Raw genomic sequence first — 24,274 nt, forward strand, 5'->3', positions numbered from 1 at the left:
ACTCACAAATCTTTTATTTGGTGAATCAATAGTAAATATGTGAATGAACAGTGCAGTGTGTCAAGTACCAATTAGAGAGAAGAATATTAAGAACATATTTGTGAATTAACCATGCGTCCTTTAGGTCTTCAAATCCACCTGCACAACAAAATCACCCTGTATCCTTTAATTTTTATCACTGACAGTTTATTGTGAAAAATCTTTCAACAGACAGTAAAGCTGGGTGCATTTTACAGTGACTACCCCAGCCTACATCCTACCTTTAGCATTTTATTATACTTGCTCTAGGGGGATTCTTTTGAAACGTGTCATGGCCCAAAGTGGGGATGCTGATTTAGAATGGAAAGCAGAGAATCTATGTTTGTTTCTTTGTTTTTGTTTTTAAACTCCCCAGGTGATTTTGATGAGCTGCCAGCCCTGGAAACCACTGCCTGAAGGAACTCACAGCAATAAATAAAAGAAGACATTTATAATTAGCCCAGCAGGGTTCATTCTTTGTGGGGGAGGGGGCCGTTCTGCTGGGTGCTTAAAGCCATTTTCTCAGCCTACTGTCATTCCTAGGAAATGTGTCACCCAGCGTCAGTTTTGCAGAGCTGTGGACAGGTTCCTGGGAGGTGGCAGGCCAAGTCCTCTCAGTGCTAGAAAACAATAAGGACCCGGATCCAGTGATCTGGACTCCTCTCTCTGAATATCACAGGCAGAAAAAGGAACTCTCCCTGCGGACGCAAGCCCGTTCCTTTCAACATTTTGGTGTTGTTATGGGCTAAACTGTATTCCCCCCAAAATTCGTATGTTGAAGCTTTAGGATCTCAGAACATGACTGTGGTTGGAGATAAGGTCTTTAAAGGGGTAAGTTAAAATGAGGTTATACGATGGGCCTCCATCCAAGATGCCTGGGGTCCTTATAAGAACAGGAAATTTGGACACAGACACACACAGAGGGAAGACCACGTGAAGACCAAGGAGAAGGTGGCCACCCCAAAGCCAAGGAGAGAGAGTCCAGAAGAAACCAACCCTGACAACACCTTGATCTTGGACTTCTAGCCTCCAGGGCTGTGAGGAAATTAATTCCTGCTGTTTAAGCCACCGTGTTGGTAAGAACTTTGTGATGGTTGCCCTGGCAAACTCACACGGGTGTGGGGTGGGACAGCGGGGCAGGCGGACCCAGGCTCCCGATTCCCCACAGAATGGGCCTTCAGCCACAACTGGTTGGAGTTGCTGGAGAAGGTGCCACCACCTGGTGCCCTCCCCATGGGGCTGCCAGGAAGCAGAGGCACGCATCCTTTCCAGGCACTTGCTTATCAGAGGGTCCATTTCATAAGCACGAGGAGTGTGGCTGTCCGCGTATGCATGGGGTCTTCGGAGCCCTCGGAGGGCCCCTTCTGCAGCCGAGCGGCCTCAGGACACAACATAATGACAGGACTGAAGGAGGCTTCAGCTTCCCCTTCACACCTCAAACCTTCCCCTCCAATCTCACCCGCCTTCGCTTTACAGGATCTCTTTCACTCACAGAGTGGAAACGAAATTTGGCTCCCTCCTCCTCCAAATTTTGAATCATGAAGCTCAAGTAAGTGAAGTTCAGTTCTGTGCCTTTTCCCACCAATCTGAAGACGCCTGATGAATTCTGAGCAGTAACAATGTTACTAGTGTAAAAGAGCGCTTTTTGTCAGACAGAGGCCATCATTTTAAAAATGGCCAATTTTCGTATCTTCATATTTAAATAAAAGTATGAATTATATAAATATATATGAATATATATATTTTCCCAGGACATAGCTTTGTTTTGTATCCCTGTGGCGACAGTGCCATTGCCGCCAGACACAAAATTGGAATTGTAAGCACTGCATTTTTTTAAATTGACGTAGAATTGATATAATATTGTTAGGTTCAAGTTTATGGTGTAGTGATTCAGTTATTTTTTTGTTCAGATTACATTACATTATAGGTTATTGCAAGATGTTGAATATAATTCCCTGTGCTCTACAGTAAATCCTATTGCTTATCTATTTTATGTATGGTAGTTTGTATCTGTTAATCCCATACCCCTAATTTGCCCCTCCCTGTCTCTTTCTTTCCTTTGGCAACCACAATTTTGTTTTCTATGTCTGTGAGTCTGTTTCTGTTTTGCATATAAATTCATTTGTATTATTTTTTATATTCTACATATAAGTTATAGCATATAGCATTTGTCTTTCTCTGTCTGACTAACTCGACTAAGCATAATATTTTCTAGGTGCATCCATGTTGCTGCAAATGGCAATATTTCATTCATTTTTATAGTCCATTGTATATATGCCACATCTTCTTAAGCCAATTGTCTGTTGATGGGCACTTGAGTTGTTTCCATGTCTTGGCTATTGTAAATAGTGCTGCTATAAGCACTGGGGTGCATGTATTTTTTTTTTTTAACTAGAGTTTCCTTTTTTTCCCAGATATATGCCCAGGAATGGGAATGCTGCATCATATGGTAAGCTTATATTTAGTTTTTGGGGGAGCCTCCATACTGTTTTCCATAGTGGCTGCACAATTTACATTCCTACCAGCAGTGTAGGAGGGTTCCCTTTTCTCAACATCCTCTCCAGCATTTATTATTTGTAGACTTTTTGATACTGGCCATTCTGACTGGTGTGAGGCAATACTTCATTGTCGTCTTGATTTGTATTTCTCTAATAATTAGTGAAAGATACTGAGCATCTTTTCATGTGCCTGTTGGCTATCTGTACGTCTTCTTTGGGAAAATGTCTGTTTAGGTCTTCTGCCCAATTTTTGACTGGGCTGCTCGTTTTTTTGATATTGAGTTGTATGAGCTGTTTGCATATTTTGGAAATTAAGCCCTTGTCAGTGGCATTGTTTGCAAATATTTTCTCCCATTCCATAAGTTGTCTTTTCATTTTGTTGATGGTTTCCTTTGCTGTGCAAATATTTTTAAATTAATTAGGTCCCTTTTGTTTATTTTTGCTTTCTTTTTTTTTTTTTTTTTTTTGTCTTGGGAGACTGATCTAAGAGAATATTGCTACAATTTATGTCAGTGAATGTCTGCTTATGTTCTCCTCTAGGAGTTTTGTCATGTCTTATATTTAGGTCTTTAAACCATTTTGTGTTTAGTTTTGTACATGATAAGAGGGAGCAATCAAATTTCATGGATTTACATATAGCTGTCCAGCTTTCCCAACACCACTTGTTGAAGAGACTGTCTTTTCTCCATTGTATATTCTTGTCTCCTTTGTCATAGGTTAATTGACTGTAGGTGTGTGGTTTATTTTAGGACTCTCTATTCTGTCCCATTGAGCTGTATGCCTGTTTTTTGTGCCGATACCATGCTGTTTTGATTACTATAGCTTTGTAGTATGGTCTGAAGTCTGGAAGGGTTATGCCGCAGCTTTGTTCTTCTTCCAGACAGAAGCTATGTTTTATATTTACTACATTTAATATCTTTTCAGCCCGCTTAGACATAATTAGAATCTTTTGATAATTTTTCTGACCTTCTTGATTACAATAAGCTGTCTCTCCTGGCCCTGACCTGTCACCATCGCCATTCACCATCACCACCAGCCAGCCTGGGCACACCTGCCTCCCACAGTTTAAAAATCTCCTTTGGCATTTCATTTCTTACCACATTCTTCATTAGCAAGGCTGCTCCTGCAGGTCTCCATAGGGGAGTCTCATCAGAGGGGGGCCTACGTGGACATCAGTTGCAAGAGTAAGCAACTTGGGTCAGTTTCATTTTTTGAGGTATTTCTCTCCTTGCTTCTTCTTATCCTGAGAATATCGCCCTATCTTTGAATATTACACCTCTGTGTACCTCCCTACTCGGTAATGGGGTCCCTTGAAGCCTTTGGTTTACAACCTTCCAGGACTCACTCCACCCCTTTTGTTCGTGCAGCTTTTTCTGCTCCTCAATCCTGTTTTATGTCTTATTGTTTAAACAATGCTCCTTTTATTGTTTCGGCAATAAACAATGGTAATTGCAATTACCATGGTAACTCCATTGTTCTTTCAGTCTCCTAGCTCTAGCCAACCACCTTTAAACACTTCTTACCCTCCAGTCCTCAAAGCCCCGATTCTACAAGCTGGTTTGGCTTGGAGTATCTTCCTGATAGGAAGGGGTGGAGGGTAGTCATTTTTAAATGGGGAATCCTTACATTGAGCAAAATGGCTTCCCAAGAAAGCGTGGTCCATTGGATCCAGTATTTAAGGATGGCTGAAGCTAAGGTGACTGACTGTGAGGGGAGCATTCAACCTGAGATGACAAACAGAGCCAGGGACAGTCTTGCACCTCCTCCAGATCTGATCATCCCCATGTAGTCTGTTTTCAGACCTGTTTTAAAAGGTCCCTTCATTGTCCCCTCTTCTGATGCCCCATATGCCTCCATCTGGTCCTGCCTTAATGCCCTGGAATCTCCAGCTTGGGAATTATTCCACTGGCTACGGCTCTAAAAGTCCAAGTTGACTTGCAAAAGTATTGTCTAGTAGCCTCTTCAGCCATTAACAATTGGATGCCAATTGGCTTATCAGAACTGAGCTCTGTTGCCTCCTGGAAACCTTGTCAGTCATTGACACTCCCAGGCCAAGTGGGTTATCAGACTGGACAGCACTGGAGCTGGTTTTGCAGGAAGGGATGAGACACAAGCACATTTAGAATAGTGGAGGCATCTGCTTGATGAGAAAGAGTCTGCCCACCCTGGCGGAGAGTCTCAGAGAAATGCCAGAAGGTAACAACATACAGGGCACGGGGCCCTGGAGAATGCATCTCTTGAAATTGATGGTTTAATGTTTCTAACATCTAGGAACAGAGGGAAGAGAGGCGCAGTACTGAGATAATTTTCAAAGCCTGATTTCAGAGGAAGGAAAAGAAAGACTGATACTATTGGGAGAGAGCATTTCCAGTGAGTTCCTCTCCTTCCTAATCTTTTAGATTCCAACACCAAAGGTTTTCTCTCCCTGGTTAGCTAACCCCCCACTGCCCAACTCCACAACTCACACTCAAACTCAATTCATCTTTGCACCCAATTGTAAAGCATTTGACTGAAATATGTAGTATGTAATAGTAGCACATTCAGTCTGACCTAATGGAGACAAGACCACAAAATCTGGGCAGCTGTGAAAGTTCCCTGTTCTGTACTATAAACGGGGGCAATTTGACAGGAAGCTCATACAGCTTCGGGACGCCTCACCATGCAGACCCCCTTCCAAGGCCTTGTACTTGATGGGTTTTTTTGTTTTGTTTTGTTTTCTGTAATTTTGACTTCCCTAAACACGCCCTCCTCCCCCAAACTGCATATGGCTCAGGCCCAACCAAACCTAGGTCCATCCTGCTTAGCAGCCCACAGTTAAAGAGCATGTCGCCAAGAGTGCTTGCATGAGGGTCTTCATTTTAAGTGGAAAAACTGAACTCCACAAGTTCTGCTGGAATTTCCCTGCAAAACTAGCTGACCTAGCAACTTTCTATTATGGGCCATTTTAAATGTCCTTTGCTAAGCTGTTTCCTCTTTTTTTTCTTATCCCCCTTTCTCTTTCATCTTCTAGACCACTCTAGGTGTATTTATACCTTCCTCTTCCTCACCCCACCAAAGTTTATCACAGGGTATGAACAGAGTCCTTTGTAACGACACCAAAATGTAGTTTTTGGTGGGAAATATTGGTGAGTTTGATTTTCCAATTATGACTCTTAGGATCCACGCTCAGCTAATATCCGTCTGAGATCGTTTTATACTAAAATCAACTGGTGTGAAATGACTTTCTGGACCAGCCTAATACATAGGGCTGCCCAGCATTCCAATAATTACTTAATGTGTCTCAAACACAAACACTCTGTAAACTCAAATGACCCGACTAAAAAACAGAATATCATCTTTGGGACTGGAAGATGAATTGTAACTCCTAGGTTTTGTTTTACTAACCAAGTGCACAACACACACCACACACACACACACACACACACACACACACACACACACACACGCTGAATCACAGGGTCAGCCCAGCCGAGAATGAGGTGGGAAATTGCTGGTTTTACTTGAGGACCAGCTAGTTAACTCTTGATAGTTTCAATAAATTATCTTCCTTCTTCCCCCTGCAGCTATAATTCGTCTTTACTCAAAACGGGGTCCGTGTGAAATAGCACCTTTCAGCAGCATGTAAAAGTCTACCCTGCAGGTTTGAACAGATAAAATGTTAAAACATTGCAGCAGGGTCTCTCCTGAACAGGACTTTCCATTTAGGGTAAGAGGCTGAGAGCCATTCTGCACGGACCCACAGCACTTCCGTCTAACCCAGTCACCCAAGCTGGCCTCGTTTGGGAAGGCAGCGTGGGTGGGAGCATTTGGGTGGCATACCCCAAAAACCACAGTAATTGGAAGGAAAAAAAGCAAATATCAATTAGTGATTCCTCAGCCAGCTACCAATCTTGGTTTCCAAGGGACTCCACCTTGGTCCCTTCAGAAGTGGCGGCTTCCCAGGGACCTCCGACAGAAGCTGCACGAATCCACATAAGTCTTCGTGCATTGAACGTTTCCCCGGGGAGGTTCTTGTTATCTGCCCGGCTTCCCTGGCTCTCTGCCTCCCTGTCAGCCTGTGGGCCTGTCAACCAGAATGCTCCCAGCTTCTCAGGGCTTCCGTGGGAATGCGAGCAGGAAAGGGCTCTGAGGACCGAGGGCAGGAAAGGTGGCGTTGTGCAGCGCCCTGGGCACCCCGCGTTTCTCGGAGTGCTGGGGCCCCTGAAAATAAGCTTCCCTGCTCCCCCAGCACCACCCCGCCCCCGGGGGGCTCGGGCAAGTGGCTGAAGGTCAGCAAATAACGTGTGCAGGGTGGGAGAGCGCTAGCTGGGGAAGGCGAGGTGGTGCGGGGAGCCCCCCCCCCGCCCAGCGGCCCCCCGCAGACAGGGCCGCGGGGGGCGGGGAGGGGCGGCGGGGGCTCGCCGGAGCTCGCTCGGCGGGGCGCCTCCCAGGAAGGCGGGGAGGGGAGCGCCTGTTTACCCAGGAGGGCTGTGCTGATAGCACGTTCCTCGAGTTTACTTTGCTTTCCTTGAGTTTATTGTAAAGGGGTAAAGTTTTCGGATCTGTCACGTGACCCTGACAGGTCCTGCCTATGGCGCGGCAGACCACCCACGCCGAGGGCCATGGAACTGCTTAATAGAAACAGGCTTGTAATTGTGAGTCCGCGCTGCACTCCGCCGAAAGCCTCCGGCGGCCCAGCGCGCCGGGTTTTTTACACTTTCCGTTCCTTTTGTAAAGACGGAGGAGGAGGAGGAGAAGACGAAGACGAAGAAAAAGACGACGACAGGGAAGACAAAGAGACCCGCGGCGACCAGGCTAGGGGGAGACGAGGGAAGACGGAGAGAAGACGGAGGAGCAGAGGACCAGGAAAGGGGGGCACGGGGGAAAAAGGAATTGATGTGAAACCCAAGCGCAGCGTCCGCGCCATCGGCACCCGCGCTCCGGGCAGGGCTTGACGGCCGGCTATGGTGAGTGCAGCCGGCGCGGCCGCCGCCGCCACCTCGCCCTCGCGCGGCGTGCGCCCCGGGGACGCGCGGGTGCGGAGCCGCGGCGCCCCGCTCCGCGGCCGCAGGGCCTGGCCGGCCGGGCGGGGCCGGCGGCGCGCAGGGGACCGCGGGGCTGGGTGGGCTGCGACGGCGGGGCGCGGGGGGCGCCGGCCCTCGTCTCCAGACTCGCTCGCTCGCTCGCTCGCACGCTCGGCGCCCCCGCCCCCCGAGGCCGGCCCCGCGGGGTCGGGGAGGGGGCTGGCTGCGGCGGGCCCGGCCGGGGAACGGCTCCGAGGGGAATTCTCACGGAGGGGGTCGCCTGGGATCCCATTTTCACGCTTGAAAGGGTCGCCACCTTGGCTTCCGCTCATCAGCCTGGTGGTGGCTACTGACTGCCAGCGGAGGCAGGGCTGGGGCCGGAGGTCTGGTGCGGAGAGTGACAGCGCCGGGGGGAGGGCGCCGGCCGAGAGCGCGCGCGCACCGGGGCGAGCTCTCTCGTCTCCGGGGAGCTCGGGGAGGTCCGGGCTGGGCGCACGCGCTAGAACCCACACCTGGACGCCTGACTGAGTGGGACCCCCAGGGCCAGGAGAGAAGTACCTTACCCAAACCTGGAGCGCAAGCATCCGTCTCGCCGCCGCGGTTGGTGGGAAGAAGGGCCAGAGGGGCTTTTCTGAGTTCAGGAAGGGGCCACGGGTAGAAGAGAGGTATGTGTTGACTCTTGCACCCACGGCATTGGGCATCTTGGTGCCTGCTAACCATTAAAGAGGTGGGCGGCTAGCCCAGTGCTGAGAGGGCTGAGTGTGGCCTGAGCGGAGTCCTCAGGTGGGCCAGACCGATCCAACCCCCTTTAGACCCGGTGCCAACACTGGGGCCACAAGACCTCAGGACCTCAGGGGTGACATGTACTGTGTTTCCACGTTTTTAAGTTCATATTACAGATGACTCCTATTTTGTGGATGGGCCATAAGTCCAAAGTTTTCAGATCTCAACTTCCATCATCTAAGAAGAACCATATGGATTGTGGTCTATGGAAGACACCCAGAGACCTCTATCTTTCTAGACCTGGGAGAGAAGACCATATTCTTCTCTTTTTATCCTTCCTTCCTCCCTAGGGAGAGGAAATAGAAAAAAGAACTAGATCTAAATAATAAAGACCCACTATGGGTGGCTATAAATATTTGATAATTAGATAACTGAGGTCTTGAACTTCTACAATAGTCCTTTTTCAGCATTGTGTGTGTGTGTGTGTGTGTGGCTCCAGTCGTTCAACATGCAATTAACTGCCTCCACAAAGAAAGACAATGCTTTTTGGTGTCATCCTTTGTGACTGTAACTTATTATTTCTGGGTGGTACCTCAGGATAAATTGTTGCCTCAGGTGCATTGTGTCCCCATGTTGTAAAACAAGGGCTTTCAATTGTGAGTTTGTGTGTGTTCCAGTTGTCATCCAGCTTCCTTCCACAAGGCTGTAAAATGCCTTTGAGTCCAAGATCATTTTATATGAAAATGTTGATTCAAGGTGGACACCAATGGGCCCATTCTCAATTTGGGATATTAGCTTCATTTCAAACCCACTGCGAAGTGTATCTAATTTCTGGTTATAATCTAGTCATAAAGTAACAAACTATTTGAATAGGAGTTAGCACCATTTGGAATTATTTTGTGGGAAAAAAAGGCTTTTTCTTTTTTTTTTTTTTTTTTTACAAATTATCTTCAACTTTCCACAGCTAGAAAAACTGATGAGGCAAATCAATATGGATTAAAATATCTGTCTTCCCTGTTTTATCCTCCTCCTCTCGTCCTCTCTCTCTCTCTCTCTGTCTCACACACACACACACACCTTTTATTTTCTCCCGCCTCTGCCACAGTGTATAAAGCCCTATTGAGACGTGTAGGCGTGATGTGTAAACCGGATTAGCAGTATGAAAGAAAGACACACAATAAGCTGGAATTGTTTTACTTCCCTTTCATTTCTCATGCCTATATCTCTAATAAATTTGTTGCTCCAGCAGTGGGTCAAAGAGATCATGTTGCTCAGCTTCTTTTTCATGCAAGACATGATGGCAGAGATCACTGAAATGAATGGTGTGCCTTCTGCCAAAAGCAAAGCTTGATATGGATATATTAGATGGGGAGACAGACGACGAGAGAGATGGAGGAGAAAATGTTCAAAGGCTGGGTCTTTCCAGAAGACATCTCTATCAATTAGAGTAAAGTAATGTGGCTAAGAAGATATATAGACAAGGGAGGAAATCAAGATAAGGGTCAATGTTGTTTTCTTTCAAGTTCATTGTAGACTCTGAACATTTTCTCTGCAGTTGGTGACATTCCCAGCAAGGGAATACCAATAGCTTTGGCACTGCCTAAAGTCTTATTCCCTTGTTCAAACTAGTATGTGAACCTGAAGTGATAAATGTGGCGATTTGGGGGACCTTCTCAGGACATCTTTCCTCTGCCACCCTCACCTCCTAGCAAGCTCACTATAAGCTCAGAAAATGCCAGTGCTCCCGGGTTTGTGCTGTAGACCCCTCATTTACTCTTTTGTAGAATTGGGAGCAGCTTCCCATTAAAGGAGATCAGGGGTAATTAGCAGCATTATTTTGACAAGTTGGCTAGAGCTGTTCCCTTTCCTCCAGTCCTGGGGAGGGGGGATAGGGGAGGAAACAGAAGGTGGAAGGGAGAAGGGGAGGGGAGTCATGCTTAAGGGGTTTACATTCTGTGGCTGCTGAATTGGTTTTTTTTTTTTTTCCTCCCCCTTTTAGACTCATTTTTTACCATCACCTTTAAGCAAATACAAAAGCTGCCAATGAGAAAATAATAAGGCATTCTTAGGGAGCCAAGAAATGGCTTGAATCAAGTCAAGTCAACTCTTATCCAAGGTACCTGCTTTAAACTACTCAGGCTCTGGCCCATCAGTCACATTCTGTACCCTGGGCTCTCCTTCCGGAAACAGAATATTACATCAAATCTCCAATTCCTCTCCCCATAGCATCCTTTCAACAGGAATACCTGTGGGACTTAATGTAATGTTTGCAAATCTCTGCATTTGTGAAGAAAAGTATTAAACTCAGTAAACAAAATGATGATATGGCCCAAGGGTCAGATTACTAGAATATGTTTACTCCTTCATTCATTTAAACTCTGCCAAAAATAGCTAAATTACATTAAGTTTTAAAGACCCATATAGTTGGATTTGAGAAACCAGTGAAAAGTCAAGTCTCATCGTGCTTTCTCATTATTCCACCAAGTGCAGCTCCCACAGTTGCTTATCATTGGAATGTCCAAACACAAAGGGTGGATGTTTTATTTCAGTGTCATCAGATGTCACTTTTGAGATGTGTGTGGCATGGCCATGGCTGTTTGAATATTGGAGCAGAGAAGAGAGAAGATATGAGGGGGTCATAGTTTAAGAGTTTAAGGAATCTGTTTTGAAAACTACAGACGACAATGAAGTCTTGGATCATGATGGGGAGACCCAAATGCCAACAACTGATGTGTTGAGATGGACTTTACTTGGAAAGGGGAAATGGGACACTCAACAAAGAGGGCCAGCAACTCCTGCTGGTTGGAAAGGCACCAAGCTCTCACTTGCTTGTAACTCTCACAAGGGGAGCGATGCTGCAGAAAGGCCACTCAAGGGAGTTTTCCCAGCAGACACCTTTGCAGGCCTGGCTCCTCCTATCAGCCTCATCTCAGGTCTGGAGAATCCTTGTGATTAGCTGAAGTTAACACACCCGGTGTGGCACAGCAGTCCCCTGCACAGGGCATGCATATTAAAGCCGACAATGCTTACAAATGTAAATAAGGGCAGATTGATTAGGAACAACGTTATCGCTGGGAATGTGGAACTCACAGGCATCAGCAATGAGGCAAATTGGGGGCAGCCTCAGCCCTGACCACCCAAGTCGAGCAGGCTTTTACACTGGCTCCTCTTCCCTTTCTTAAAACGTTACAGAAACAAGGCCAATTAGATCCTCAAAGTAATTCATCTCTGTGTATGAAAAAAGCAGACCACAGGGGAAGCGGCGGGTGGGGGTGGGGGTGGGGAGATTAAGATAGCGCTTGTTAGAGCCCAGGCTGGGGACTGCGTCCTGGAACCGATGGGTAGAATTTACAGGCCGGGACCATTGTCTGAGATGCTGAAAAGTTAACCTATCAAACAGCGGGTGAGGGGGCTCAGGGAGCTGAAAACCCCAGAGATCAATGTTCAAAACGTTTAGGAATTAAGTCAAACCCAGGGAAATGAGCCCGAGTGGAAGAGGCTTTGCCATTGAAATGGTGCACATGTTAGCAGCAGCCAGAACGAGAGGATATGCAGCTGCATGTGGAGACTAATAGGGGACCATTATGTGTACATAGCCTATAATTTCATTTTAGAATTCCATAATCTAAGTAGCTGTACTGAAGTTGCTATAAATAAAAGGTTGGGAGGAAAAACTAATATTTTGGTCTAAAACGTTGTAAAGAAATTGAAGAGACAAAACACAGCACCCTGTCTAGAGCTACATGGTTGCCTTTGCCACACAGCACGCCTCAAATATAAAAAGACTGGCGTGTAAAACTAGGGGGTACCATCCCCAAGTCTTTAAAAAATAATTTCCGGCGGCAAGCACAAAATGATTAGACTTGAAAAGTCTGCAGAACCATTCAGTAAGAAAATCCAGAATAATGTATCACGTTTCCCTCTTTAAGCTATTTATCAGACAAAATAAAGATCAAGACATTGCTCAAAGATTAAGCTTGCTACATATCGAGCCCAATGGTCCTGAGACATTATTTATTAATGTATCATTTTAATTGTACGGTGCTTGTCTTGCCTTCTGGATTTTCGCAGCCCTTCCCAGAGCGGCGCACAAAATCACGTGCTCCTTTGGAGTCTGGAGTTTTGAATTTCCGCGCTGGCCGGGTACTCTGGTCCTCCTCCTGATCTCGTGGACACCCCCCAGACATTTTTACTCTCTTTGTCTCTTTATTCTACAGGACACTCCACCCTGCCCGGGGTACCGCACACGTTTTGCAGATTTGGGATTGAGGGGGCAGGGCCTCTCAAGTGAAACCAGGAAGGAGAAAAAGCTAGAGGGAAGGTGGTGAGGCTGGGTAGGGAGAAGAAAGGGATGAAATAAGGGGAGAGAAAAGGGGAGAGAGAAAAGAGAGAGGGAGAAACCGCCGAAGAGGAAGTAAGACGGCGGGGAGGGCTGGCGGACAGGCCCCCCGCGGGAGCCGCGTGGGCTGCCCGGGTGGCCGGCGCGCCCCGCCCGGGTGGCCGGCGCGCCCCGCTGCAGTCCCTTTCGGGCCGGGGCCGCTGAATGGGAAGGGATCCGTGCGCTCTGCGATTGGCCGGCCGCGGGGAGGCCGCGCAGGCATTGGGCAACGTAAGGGGGCCGGACCGCCTTCAGGAATGTACTACGGCGCGTCCGGCACGTCCGTCCGCGCCGGCGGGGCGCGCGCCTCGCCTGGGCTCCCGGGACCCAGCGCTGGAGACGCGGAGCCCGCCTGGCGCGAGCCGAGCGCACCGACTTCCCTACCTGCTTGACCGGGGCTGCGCGGGCGTGGGGAGTCCCGGAGCCCGGGCGCGCGCGAGAGCGGGCGCACCCTCAGACGCGCGCGTAATAGGCGTCCCGGCCGCCGAGCGCGCGCCGGCCGGGCCCTGAGTCACGTGGTCGCGTGGGCTCCGCCTTCTCCCCGCTCCTCCCCCTTTCCCTCCATCTGGGTTTCTTTCTTTCCTTTCCTTTCCTTTCCTTTCTTTCTTCTTTTTTTTTCAATGAACACACACCGTGTGCATCTTAAAGCCACACTGCCCCCATTTCACGGCTTCAGTCGGCTTCTTGCTGCCGTGAGTCTCTCGGCAGTTCAACCCCGTTTTTTAAAAAGAAAAAAAAAAAACCACAAATACCAAAATGAGACAGAATCAAGGGTTTCTGGGTCTGGTCCCTATCTCAGGGAGGAACTTAACCCGCAAAAGTAAGAAAAACAGTTACTCTCCAAAAATTATTTTTAAATAGAAATTGAATCTGTGTAGATAGTTTTAATTTGTCTCTGACCCTAGGATCCACCTCAGAGTCGCGTGTTTTCTTCCCCAACGGGAAGAGAATCCCCGGGACGTCTCGATGACACTGGCTGCAGTGTCCAGACGAGTCCTCGCAATCGGCGCACAATTTGTTTCAAATGAGTCCAACATCAAAGCCTTTATTCTCCTTTATGTCACGCTATTATTAAATATAACAGGATGCGTACCATGGGGGGGGGCGTTTAAAACAGGTTTTAAATAAACAGGGGCTTTTGGTTACTTAAAAAGAGGGGAGTTCAAATGAACCCCAAATAGGAAAATCTTTCTTTTTAAAGAAAACAGTTCTGTTTCTTTGGCTTGCTAAAGACTGTTATTTATCCTTATGTCACATTAAAGATTCAAATAAAAACCCCTCTACATCCACGAGACTGCTTCCGTGTCTGGATTCCACGTTTATAAAACACCGACTACTTCAAACCAGGACTGTGTTGCCCTGAGGTTTTGAGAGGGAGGGGGGCAGATTTTAAGAAGGGGTGGCTTTTCCCAACGTCCCTACTTTCCTCTTTAACTTTCCATTTTGTTTATCTTAATGCGAGGCGTTGTTCCCTGCGAGAGCCTAAGTCTTCTCTTTGGTTATAAAAGAAAAGAGAAGGGAAAAAAAAATCTGGCACACACTGGCGCACTATCCACCACCCTGTCATTATTGGTGCAGGCCTGGGAATTCAAGCCGGACCTCCCAGTATTTGCTGCAGCTTGAGTCCAAGGTGCCTCTGAAAGGGTTTTCTTTGAGGAATTTCAGAAATTGTTTAAGCGCTTAAAAAAATATTACATTTTCCCCCGTGTCTATCGCGAGGCAAATGCTCGTGGGTGTCTTGTGTGTGAGTGTGTGTGTATAATATGTGTGTGTGTGCCCGCGCGCAAAAGGCGTCTTACAAAAAGAAGACACTGTTGAAAAGAAAAGGAGTAAGGAAGAAAGGGGGGGGGCATTCCTTAATGGAAGTATTGCATGCGAGAAGGTTGGCGCTCTCGGAGGCTCCCCCCGAAGCCTGGGATGCACACACTGGGGTTGCCTACCTGGGTGGTCTCTCTACTTTGGTGAGCTGTTGCTAAGCAGCTAATAATAGTCATGTTTGCTGAGTAATTTCTGCCCTCCGCGAGCCAATCGCGTTGCAGAAACCCAAGCCATCTGACAGCCCCGGGGGCGGGAGCTCCAGCCTTTTTCTCTTTCGCTCGCTCTTTCCCCCTCCACCCCCTCCCCTCCTCCTCCTCTTTCTCCAAATGGAGAGAGTTCTTTTTTTTCTTCTTCCATCTCATCTATTGAATCAAGGAGCTGCTGCGGCCGCTGCCCGCTGCACACACACACAGCGGAGTCCCCAGGTCCCGGGAGCGAGAGAGGCGCGCTGCACGGGGGCAGAATGGTCCAGCGGGTCGGCGAGGAGCACAAGAAAGCAGAGTCCGGGACCGAGCAGCCACCGCGAACCCAGCAGCCAGAGCCCGAGCAGCCCGAGCAGCCCGAGCAGCAGCTTCAGGAGCCGCCACCGCCAGCAGCAGCCGCCGCGGGAGCAGCGGCGGCGGCTGCCCCGGCCCGGCAGCGCTGAGACCCACCGGGCGCCCACGGACCCCGCGGCGGCGGCTCTGCGCTTACCCTCCGCGGCCGCTCGGGCGACCCGGGAGGCTCCGAGGGAGCCAGCGAGGCCGGCAGGAGCGGCGAGGATTTGCTGGCGCTTTCTGCAGTGAAGGGGTCGCGGCGCGGGGTGGGGGGCGGGTAGGGGGAGTTGAGGACAGCCAGGAGAGCCGCGCGAGCGCCCGAAGGACAGGCTGGCTCCGCGCGCCGGCTCTCGCCCTCCGGAGAACTGGATGTGGGCAGCGGCGGCCGCAGAGACCTCGGGACCCCCGCGCAATGTGGCAATGGAAGGCGCAGGGTCTGACTCCCCGGCAGCGGCCGCGGCCGCAGCGGCAGCAGCGCCCGCCGTGTGAGCAGCGGCGGCGGCGGCGGCAGCAGCAGCAGCAGCAGCAGCAGCAGCAGCAGCAGCAGCAGCAGCAGCAGCAGCAGCAGCAGCAGCAGCAGCAGCAGCAGGTCTGTCAACCAGAGCCCCAGTCCGAACAGCCGGCGGCCAGCAGCGTCCTCGCGAGCCGAGCGCCCGGGCGCGCCGGGAGCCCACAGAGGCGGCAGCAACGCGCCGGGCCGCCCGGGAAGCCTCGGTTCCCGCGGCGGCGGCGGCAACATGGCCTCGGCTGGTAACGCCGCCGAGCCTCAGGACCGCGGTGGCGGCGGCAGCTGCAGCGGGGCCCGGGGCCGGCCGGCCGGCGGCGGGAGACGCAGACGGACCGGGGGGCTGCGCCGCACCGCCGCGCCGGACCGGGACTATCTGCATCGGCCCAGCTATTGCGACGCCGCCTTCGCTCTGGAGCAGATTTCCAAGGTGCATTTCAGACTCTTTCCTCTCCTCCCACTCTCTCTTCCCTCCTCTTCCTCTTTGGGATCGTCCCCGAGACACACACACACACACACACACACACACACACACACACACACACACACACACACACACATATACACATATATATACACATACACATATATATACACATACACACACCTCTCCAGGAAAAGAAGCAGACAAGTGGGGATTGAAAAATTCAAACCCTCCCTCCGGTCCTGGGAGGAAAGGGCTGTCTGAGGTCCGCAGGGGGTGGTGTGTGTGTGTGTGTGTGTGTGTGTGTGTACACGCGCCCTCCCTGGCGTGCCTTTTCCGGAGCACTGGAAAGCGGTCCACAGTGGACCACCTCGAGGGCCTCCACTGCGCGGCACTGCTCCGTGCTCCCTGCCCCAGAGCCCCCTCCTCCCGCGCCCCTATCCCTATTTGCAGCCTCTACCCCTGTAATACTGCCACATTTCTTAACATCTTGGAGGGGGAGGCGGAGTGGAGAGAGGCGGAGAGAGGAGGGGGGGGAGGGAGCCAAAATAAAGGTGGTTTCCTTTTTTGGCAGCCGGTTTTGCTTTTGTTGAGCCTGAAATCTCTGCTTTCTTAAAAATTATCCGCGGAAGAGGGCATCTTCCTTCTTCTTTTCCAGTTTTTGAGCTCCTTATTCTCGAGCCTGGGGGAAAGGGAAAGTAGTAAACAAATAGCCACCTTAAATCCGCGGTGCGGGTCGGCCGAGCGGCCGTGTTCATTGTGTTTACGAGGCTCACTGAAATGTGTGGAATCCAGGGAAGGCGAGCACCCAGACGGGGGCCCGCCGGGGCCATGGCCAGCGCCGGGGAAACGCCGCCACCGGGAGCTGCCAGCGCCTAGCCAGGACCCCCGCCTGCGTCGGCCTGGGCCCTTCCCCTGTGCACTCGGCTGCTTTTTACGTTTAACCAGAAGGGAAGGGAAAGGAGGGAAAGATCCATGTGGCTGCCCTCTTCCGATCACAAATATTGTAAGTTGCAGATGGCTGCCCCACTTCCTAATTCAGCTCACACAGCGTCTCCCAACGCTATGGAAATGCGTCGCGAGTGAGCCCCGTCCGGCGCCCGCGCTCACCACGTGGATCACCACTTACTACCACGCCGGGCAGGGGGTCAGGATGGGGGAGCCCGTCATACATTGTTTACAAAGCTCCCTCGTCCTCCAGTCTCCGTCCCCGCAGCAGCACCCCGAGAAGGGTGAAGGATGGGGTAGGACTTGCGGGGAAGGGAGCCGTGGTTTGCTGGTTCTTAAATGTTGTGCTCCTTCGCAGGGATTACGAAGCCCCTCCTCTTCCCAGGTCCGCTGTGAATATTGCCTGTGATGAGTAATGTCTCTTCTCTTTCCCTCGGCTTCCCCTTGTTCTTGCAGCCCCTCCTCCCAACCCCCCAAGTCACACTTGGGGATGCTACGCAGGCGGCGCGTGGAAGCGCCCCTGATGTGGCCGAGGTGCAGCCCCACACAACAGCCTGACTGTGATTTATGACCAACCTCCCCTCCACCCTACTCCGCTCGCGTTCCCTCGGGCCGGCCTGAGTTCCCGCCCGGAGGGCATCCCCCCACGGCTGTCGCGGGATTCGCGAGCGGGTGCGCGCAAGCGGGCGTGGGCGCGCGGGCCGCGACTCCCCGGCGCTCACTCCTCCCTTCTGCTTCATCCTCAGGGGAAAGCTACTGGCCGGAAAGCGCCGCTGTGGCTGAGAGCGAAGTTTCAGAGACTCTTATTTAAACTGGGTTGTTACATTCAAAAAAACTGCGGCAAGTTCTTGGTTGTGGGTCTCCTCATATTTGGGGCCTTCGCTGTGGGATTAAAGGCAGCTAATCTCGAGACCAACGTGGAGGAGCTGTGGGTGGAAGGTAAGAGACCCAGCGCCTGCCGTGGCGCCCTCTCGTCCCACACCCCAGGCCCCCTTCCCTTCCCTTCCTTCCAATTGATAAAGATATTTGCCGGCATACACCTAGAGCCTTTCTGTGGCGAGCGAAAACCCCCTGCCCGCACCAGGGGGAATTGTTTATTGTTTGGGCGCCTGGCCAGGAGCCAGGCCCTCCCGACAAAGGCCGCGCTGTAATCTACTCGGGGCGCTGCGCTTTGCGAGGTGTTGTGGGAGAGAGTGGCGAGGGCGGGCCGGCGGGGGCGCGGGGGCCCCTCCGCGGGACGGACCACTCGGCGCGGCCGGGGGCCCCGGGGCCTGCCGCCGCCGCCGCTCGCCGCCGCCGCGCCCCGAGACGCGGCCAGAGGAAGGCCTCTCCGCTGCTGGCTCTGGTCCTCGGCTTCCTTCCCTCCCCCACCCCCACCCACCGCGTCCAAAGAGAAAGGAGGGGGGAGATGCTGAGAGAGGCCACCCCTCCGCCTGGAGGGAGTGCGCGCGCCCCCGGCGGCCGCGGCCGCAGCGTGGAGGGCGGGGGGCGGGCGCTGCGCGGGCCTGCGGAGGCGGCAGCGTGTGTGGTCCTGTTTTTGGACAGCTTTCAACTCTGGGGGAAAAAAACATTTGTCTCAAGGTACAAAAAAGGGGGGCTGGGGGGAAGGAGTTGAAAAAAAAAACAGTAAAGCACAGACTGGAACGCATGTTTGCAAAGTAGATTAATGTTTCCTCGCGGGTGGGGGCTTTTTAAATGGAATTATTCTGGGGGGAGGCTGCGTTTTGCTGGCTGAAAGAATAAATGTGTTTTAAGAACGCGGGTTTGGAGGGGGGGGGGCGCAGGCGCTCTCCAAGGGGTTTTGCCGGTCTTTTATCCACATTCCTCAATTTGGGGGGTTCTTGAAGCCTTTCTTTTTTAAAGCGGTTGTAAATTTAAAATAGATTACCCCCGCCACCCCAGACGGAAACATTTTACATTCTTTTGGTGATACAGGGGTTTTTTTTGGGGGGGGGGTTCTTTTTGGTTTTTTATTTTGTTTTATTTATTTATTTTTTTTTCCTTTCTTTCTTTTTGTAAAGTATCAGTCTTGCTGTTTGAAAACATTTTAACCCCTAAATACTGCCTTGGGGATCTCTTACAATGAGATGGGAGGGAAGGATTGTGGTAATAACGTAGATATTTCAAACCAGAATATCTGAGGCATTCGTAGTGAAGGCTACCAAAGACAAAATTTGGAAGCCTTAGAGTTACAGGCATAATTGCATAATTGATCCCTTTCAGAATGCTGTTGGAGAACTATCCTTGGAGAATATTTTGTTAATCTTGCCTTGTTTGTGAAGATTCAGCCTTCAGTGTTTTGCAAGCATATGGTGGAGTCTTTAGTTGAGAAGTGACAATTAAAATAATAGTCCGTATAATTAAGACCCCCAAAACATTCTTGCCTTAAGTAGCTTGGTAATTAATACAGAAGTGTTCTTTGGATTGAAGCCATGGGGCAGTTTACCTCAACTCAGCGCTTCAGTGTCATTGGTAGATAAAAGAAGGCGTTTTATTAAGCACCTATGATGTCCTAGCAACAAGTTTACTGAGCATCTGTAAAGGCCTAGCACTGTGCTAGGGACTGTAAGGGACACTGAAGTATGTGAGACACTCCCTGTGCACAAATTTATGCACTTAAAATTTCTAGGGTTGAATGGACGTGCACTGAATTTGAGCTCACAGTTGAAGTGGGCCGTGAAAGTTAAATGGAGGGAAAAAAAAAAGAAAGAAAGAAAACTTCCATGGAGGTGGAAATGGAAATTAGGGCAACCTAGAGAGAGCGGAGGAAGGAGGACGTTCTAGACAGGACCTGGGAAAGGGGGTCAAACAGAGGCCCAAGCTGAGTGGACAGCTGGCAGGGGGAGGCCCCTGGTGAGGCGGGAGTGGGGTACACTATCTCAGATGGGCCCTGGGCAGCGGGGCTGCAGTTTGGAAATGATGTGATTGGCTTGACTGTGGGGAGCTACGCAGGTTCTGGGACAGACCAAGGGGTGAGCACAGGGGGCTCCCAGCTCTGTCTGAATGTTCCCTTCCTACCACGTGGGCCAGCAAATTTGTTGGGTGTTGATGATGAAAGATAATTTTTTGTTGTTTTGAGCAAGACTTTCCAGTAAACCTTTAACGAGTTGAAAGAGGCGTAATGTGATTTATATTTCCAGAAGTAACTATGTTTCTGCATTACACAGCTCATTTCAAATCCTGGAAGGAGAAACATGCTTAGTAGCAGTGTCACTGGGTCTCCAGCTTGTGACAGGGTGTTAGGGAGGGACACACCTGAGATGAGACTCGTTTTGTTTACTTTGGGCCTCCGAACCATTTTCCTTCTCATTCAGTTTTAGCAGTTTCAGTGTGGCTCCCTGGTTCTTTGGCCAAATACTATTATTTGTTAAGCAACTACTGTTAACATTTATTATATATTGTCAAGTGCCTTAAACTCAAGAAAGTAGCTATCTATTATTATCTTTATTTTTATAACCTCATAGCTTATGTAATGTTTTCCATATAGACTTGAATTTATCATCCCATTTTACAAATGAGAAACTGCAGATGCTCTCTGTCCCCATGTCCACTCTGCCTACTGATGACTTAAGTCAGCCTGGTCTCCTGTAGCCTTGACCTTGATTGGTCATTCATTCATCCATCGCATGCTAGATTCTTCCCTTGTAGAAGAAGCAGCAGCTTCATAAATGTAAGTAAGCCCATTACCATTTTGTAATTTTAATCAAATTCAAAACAGAGGTAACACCGAGGAGGTCTCATTCATGATATAGTGAGCTCGGTGACCATGTCAACAGTAAACAGTGTAAGCATTTGCTTTTAAGAGTAAGAATTCCCTGCTGTCCTAGACTGTAAAATGAGTAGCAGTTCAGAATTTAGGTTAATCTTGCACTTCAGTGTCTAAAATAAATTCCTTGTCACTATCAGCAAAGAAGTCTGTCACATGGTGTTTGCAGAGTAAAGATTGTGTGGACATAAACAAGGGTGCTTGCTGCACTAAGGAAGCCAAATGAACAGAGGTTACATGTTCCCCTAGTGAAGAAGCAATGTAAGACAGGAAAGTGTAAGAGATTTCAGGGGGAATGCTGAGGCACAGTTTGGAAAAATGCTGTTTGTCCTGTGATTTTAAAAATGGCATACACAAACACAAAGGTAACTGGAGATATGTATACTTAACATGTATACTCAATTATCTAGATAGATAGATAGATAATGTATTTCCACTTACTTTTGTTTTTATGTATATACATAGACTTACCACAAGTATCCTTGTATCTGCCAAAATAATGTTACCTTTTTTGGGGGGTGTGGGGATTCGGTTTATTTATTTATTTATTTTTAAATGGAGGTGCTGGGGATTGAACCCAGGACTTTGTGCATGCTAAGCATGCGCTCTACCACTGAGCTCTACCCTCCTCCCACCATTTTTTAAATTAGCCTCAGATTAAAGGGATCCTCTTGATAAGCTGTATCTTTGATTTGACTTTCATGCTTTGTTTAACATGCTGGGGAAATGTGGCTGTATAAAGACAGTTTGAATACATTGGCCACAAATATAAGCTAGAGAAGGAAGAGTCTCTTACATGTTTTTTATGACATTGGTGATAAGAATTCTTTGATTCTGTGGTTACAGTGTTCGTACAATGATTGCCTTTTAAGAAACTGTCAGTATACATTAGGTGTAGCTTGGGTCTTAGGATTATATTTGCAAGTAAAAAGTGTCAAATCTAGCCTCCTTGTGAATGGAAGTCATGAGGTTTGGTGAAAGAATATGTGGAATGATATTGTGGCCATCTGCTGTTACTGAAACATATACCCATAGCAGGAAGGTCAGGGAGAGATTCATTGTTATTTAAAAATAAACATATTCATTCAGCACATGTTCTCAGTGCCTGCCCTGTGCCAGGCACTGTAGAAGCTCCAGAGAGATGTTGGTCGGAGGCCACAGTCCCTGCCCTCAGGGGACTTATACCCAGCAAGCACGCAGGCCAGTGTCAGGATGGCAGGGATGCCTTCCAGGAGAGCCCCGAGGGAGGGTGCCTGAGCCAGGACCAGGGGCTGGAGAGGTGGAGGTGATGGGGCATTCCAGGTCAAAGGAACAGCATGGGCAGAGGCTCAGAGGACAGGGGTGTGGCCTCTGGGAGAACCCCCAATGCTTGCTTTTGGTTGGGACATCAGGTTTGAGGTGGAGAGTCATGAGACTCGGATGGTCCAGCCCCATAGCAGCAAGATCTCCCAGTGTGTCTGGTGTTTGGGTGGAGGGCTGTCAGCTCTTCCTTTTAGCTATTCTTTGCCTGTCTCATGATTTGCCCTAGGACACCCGGCCTTCAGTACCCTCCCTCGTACCAGGGTCTGGATCTTACCCTTCCCAGCGCAGAAGGAAAACACATTCTTTTTAATCATGCCTATTTCTCTATTGGTTTTTCCTGCTTGCTTAGCATTTTTATCCTCCTGTCTTACTTAATATCCCCCCTACTCCAGCCCTCTCTCAGACACGATTTTGTTGTCATGATTCTCTGGTGACAGAACGTTCATATCTCTTTAAGCTTTTCATTTTCTTCTCCAAGCTTGCCCAGCCCCTGGCCTCCTTTACTGCAAAGGGTAACAGCCTTGAAATGAGTCCACATTGCCTTATGTTTGCTTATTAACGTCTCTGGAGGCCAGCATCAAGGGAGGAGAACACAAGGTGTAACTGATTTTTTTTTTTTTAAGGGAAATGAAAATTTTTTTAAAAATGCCTGTTGGATGTTTCTAAGTGCCCTCAGGTTTATACCTTGCTAGCATTATGCCTTCAGGGTTCCTGGCTCTCCTTGGCTCTAACTCAGGCAGTTAGAGGAGGTAATTGAGCTTCCCCACCCTTTTCAGGCTAGAGCAAGGTTTCTCACCGTTGACAGTTTGGCTGGATGATTGTCTGTCGTGGCTGTCCTGGGCACTGCGGGATGTTTCACAGCATCCCTGGACTCTGCCTGCTGGATGCCAGTGGCACTCTCCCAGTTGAGACAACCCTTTCTAGTCATTGTCAAATGTTTGTGTGTGTCTGGGGTGGAAAATCACCTCACGTGAGAACCACTGGGCTAGATAATGGATTCCGATTGGAAGACTCACGCTGTGCAGGTGGAAGGCTTGTATTAGGATGGAGTTGTGGCTGCAGACGCACTGCTATAAATGCAGAAGTTTTATTCTTTAAGATAATGCTCCCTCCCCATCCCCACATTTCCTGACCCAGGTAACTTATTTTTTTTTCATGCTAGTGATTTAAATTTTGGATTTTTCTTAGAACTACATTAAATAGCAAATGAAAAACTAAATAACAAGCTGAGAGAGAGAGTGGGTGGAGGCAGGCCATAGGAAAAAGGAAAAGCTTTATATTCGAATACTTTGTTCCCCCTTTTTCCTTAATTTTGCAGGTAGATCTCATTGCATTTCAAGCACAGCGGGATGAAGGTTTTTAGCATGAAGGTGGCTTTGTAATAAAAGACACCACCGGATTTTGTTCCTACTGCAGTAACAGCACCTCTCAGAAGCCCGTGGAGCACACTGGCTCCTTGGTGGTCTGGTTCTCCAGGTGTTCCCATCACAAACCGCTCCTCCCCAGGTGCTCTGACGCAGGGAGCCAAGGAGACAGTGAGGGGCTGAGGCGTGCCGGCCAGAAGAGCCGTGTGGGCTCTGCTCTTTCTGCCCTTTCCAAGGTTATCGGCCAGTTTCTGCTTTCTGGGGCTGTCAGTTTGGGCTTTGGCCATTTCATGAGGGCCAGAAAGAACAAAACGCAGCAGCTCCTTTCTGCTTCTTGGTCCCCTGTGCACTTCTAAAAATGAAGAGTATGTTTCAGGTAGGTGTTGATTAGATTCTGACAGTGGACACGTACATACGGGTGGAAGCCATTGTGGCGTAGCTTTCATGTCTGGAGAAAAACGATCGAAAAATTAATGCCCAGCAATAATTGCTTTAAAAATAACAAATAGCCTCAGGTGCCTTCTCCCCAGGGCAGCTGACCCTGTGAGTCCTTCATATCTGTCTGCTGTTTGCTGCTCTTGACTCTCTGACAAGTTTAGAGGCCAGGCTGGGTGATGGGGTGTTTCAGATACACGGAATGCCTCTTGGAGGCTCCAGGAGATGACAGCTTCCAGATGTATGAACCGCCGGATCGGTTTGTTTGGATTACGCGCCACAGCTGATGGCGAGATTAACGCTGGCTGGACAAGCTATGGGAGATTTGTCTGGTTTCCACAATGCCATGTTTATATTTCATTGGGATTTCTCCTTCAAAGCTGACCTCCCCGTGACCCCCAGCTGCTCTGTCCACTCGGGCTGAGCTGTAACTTGCTTGCCCTCCTGCTCCTATTGGGGTCACAATTATGCAGCGGCAGGGGCTGCTTATATGGCTGCCCCCGACTTTGTCCCTGCCAGCCATCTGCACAGATTTAGCCCCTGAAGAGTGGTCTGT

General features: G+C 49.5%; 1 protein-coding gene across 5 annotated transcripts in view; it reads left to right on the forward strand.

Annotated features, from left to right (window-relative positions):
- Positions 1–7,044: 7,044 nt before the first annotated feature.
- PTCH1 (patched 1) overlaps positions 7,045–24,274 on the forward strand; it is a 69,228-nt gene continuing 51,998 nt past the window's right edge. The window contains exons 1-2 of one of the 5 annotated variants that reach the window (XM_032477453.1): positions 7,045–7,462; positions 17,598–17,790. In XM_032477453.1, coding sequence (XP_032333344.1) covers positions 7,460–7,462; positions 17,598–17,790 — 196 coding nt within the window. In that variant the 5' untranslated portion in view covers positions 7,045–7,459. Of the gene's footprint in view, positions 7,463–15,570; positions 15,910–16,606; positions 16,910–17,597; positions 17,791–18,375; positions 18,433–24,274 lie in introns of those variants that run through there. The other 4 variants (XM_032477451.1, XM_032477452.1, XM_032477454.1 and 1 more) reach the window with 4 other exon arrangements.

Source organism: Camelus ferus, chromosome 4 (genome assembly GCF_009834535.1).
Source record: "Camelus ferus isolate YT-003-E chromosome 4, BCGSAC_Cfer_1.0, whole genome shotgun sequence".
In the NCBI taxonomy this organism is placed as follows: domain Eukaryota; kingdom Metazoa; phylum Chordata; class Mammalia; order Artiodactyla; family Camelidae; genus Camelus; species Camelus ferus.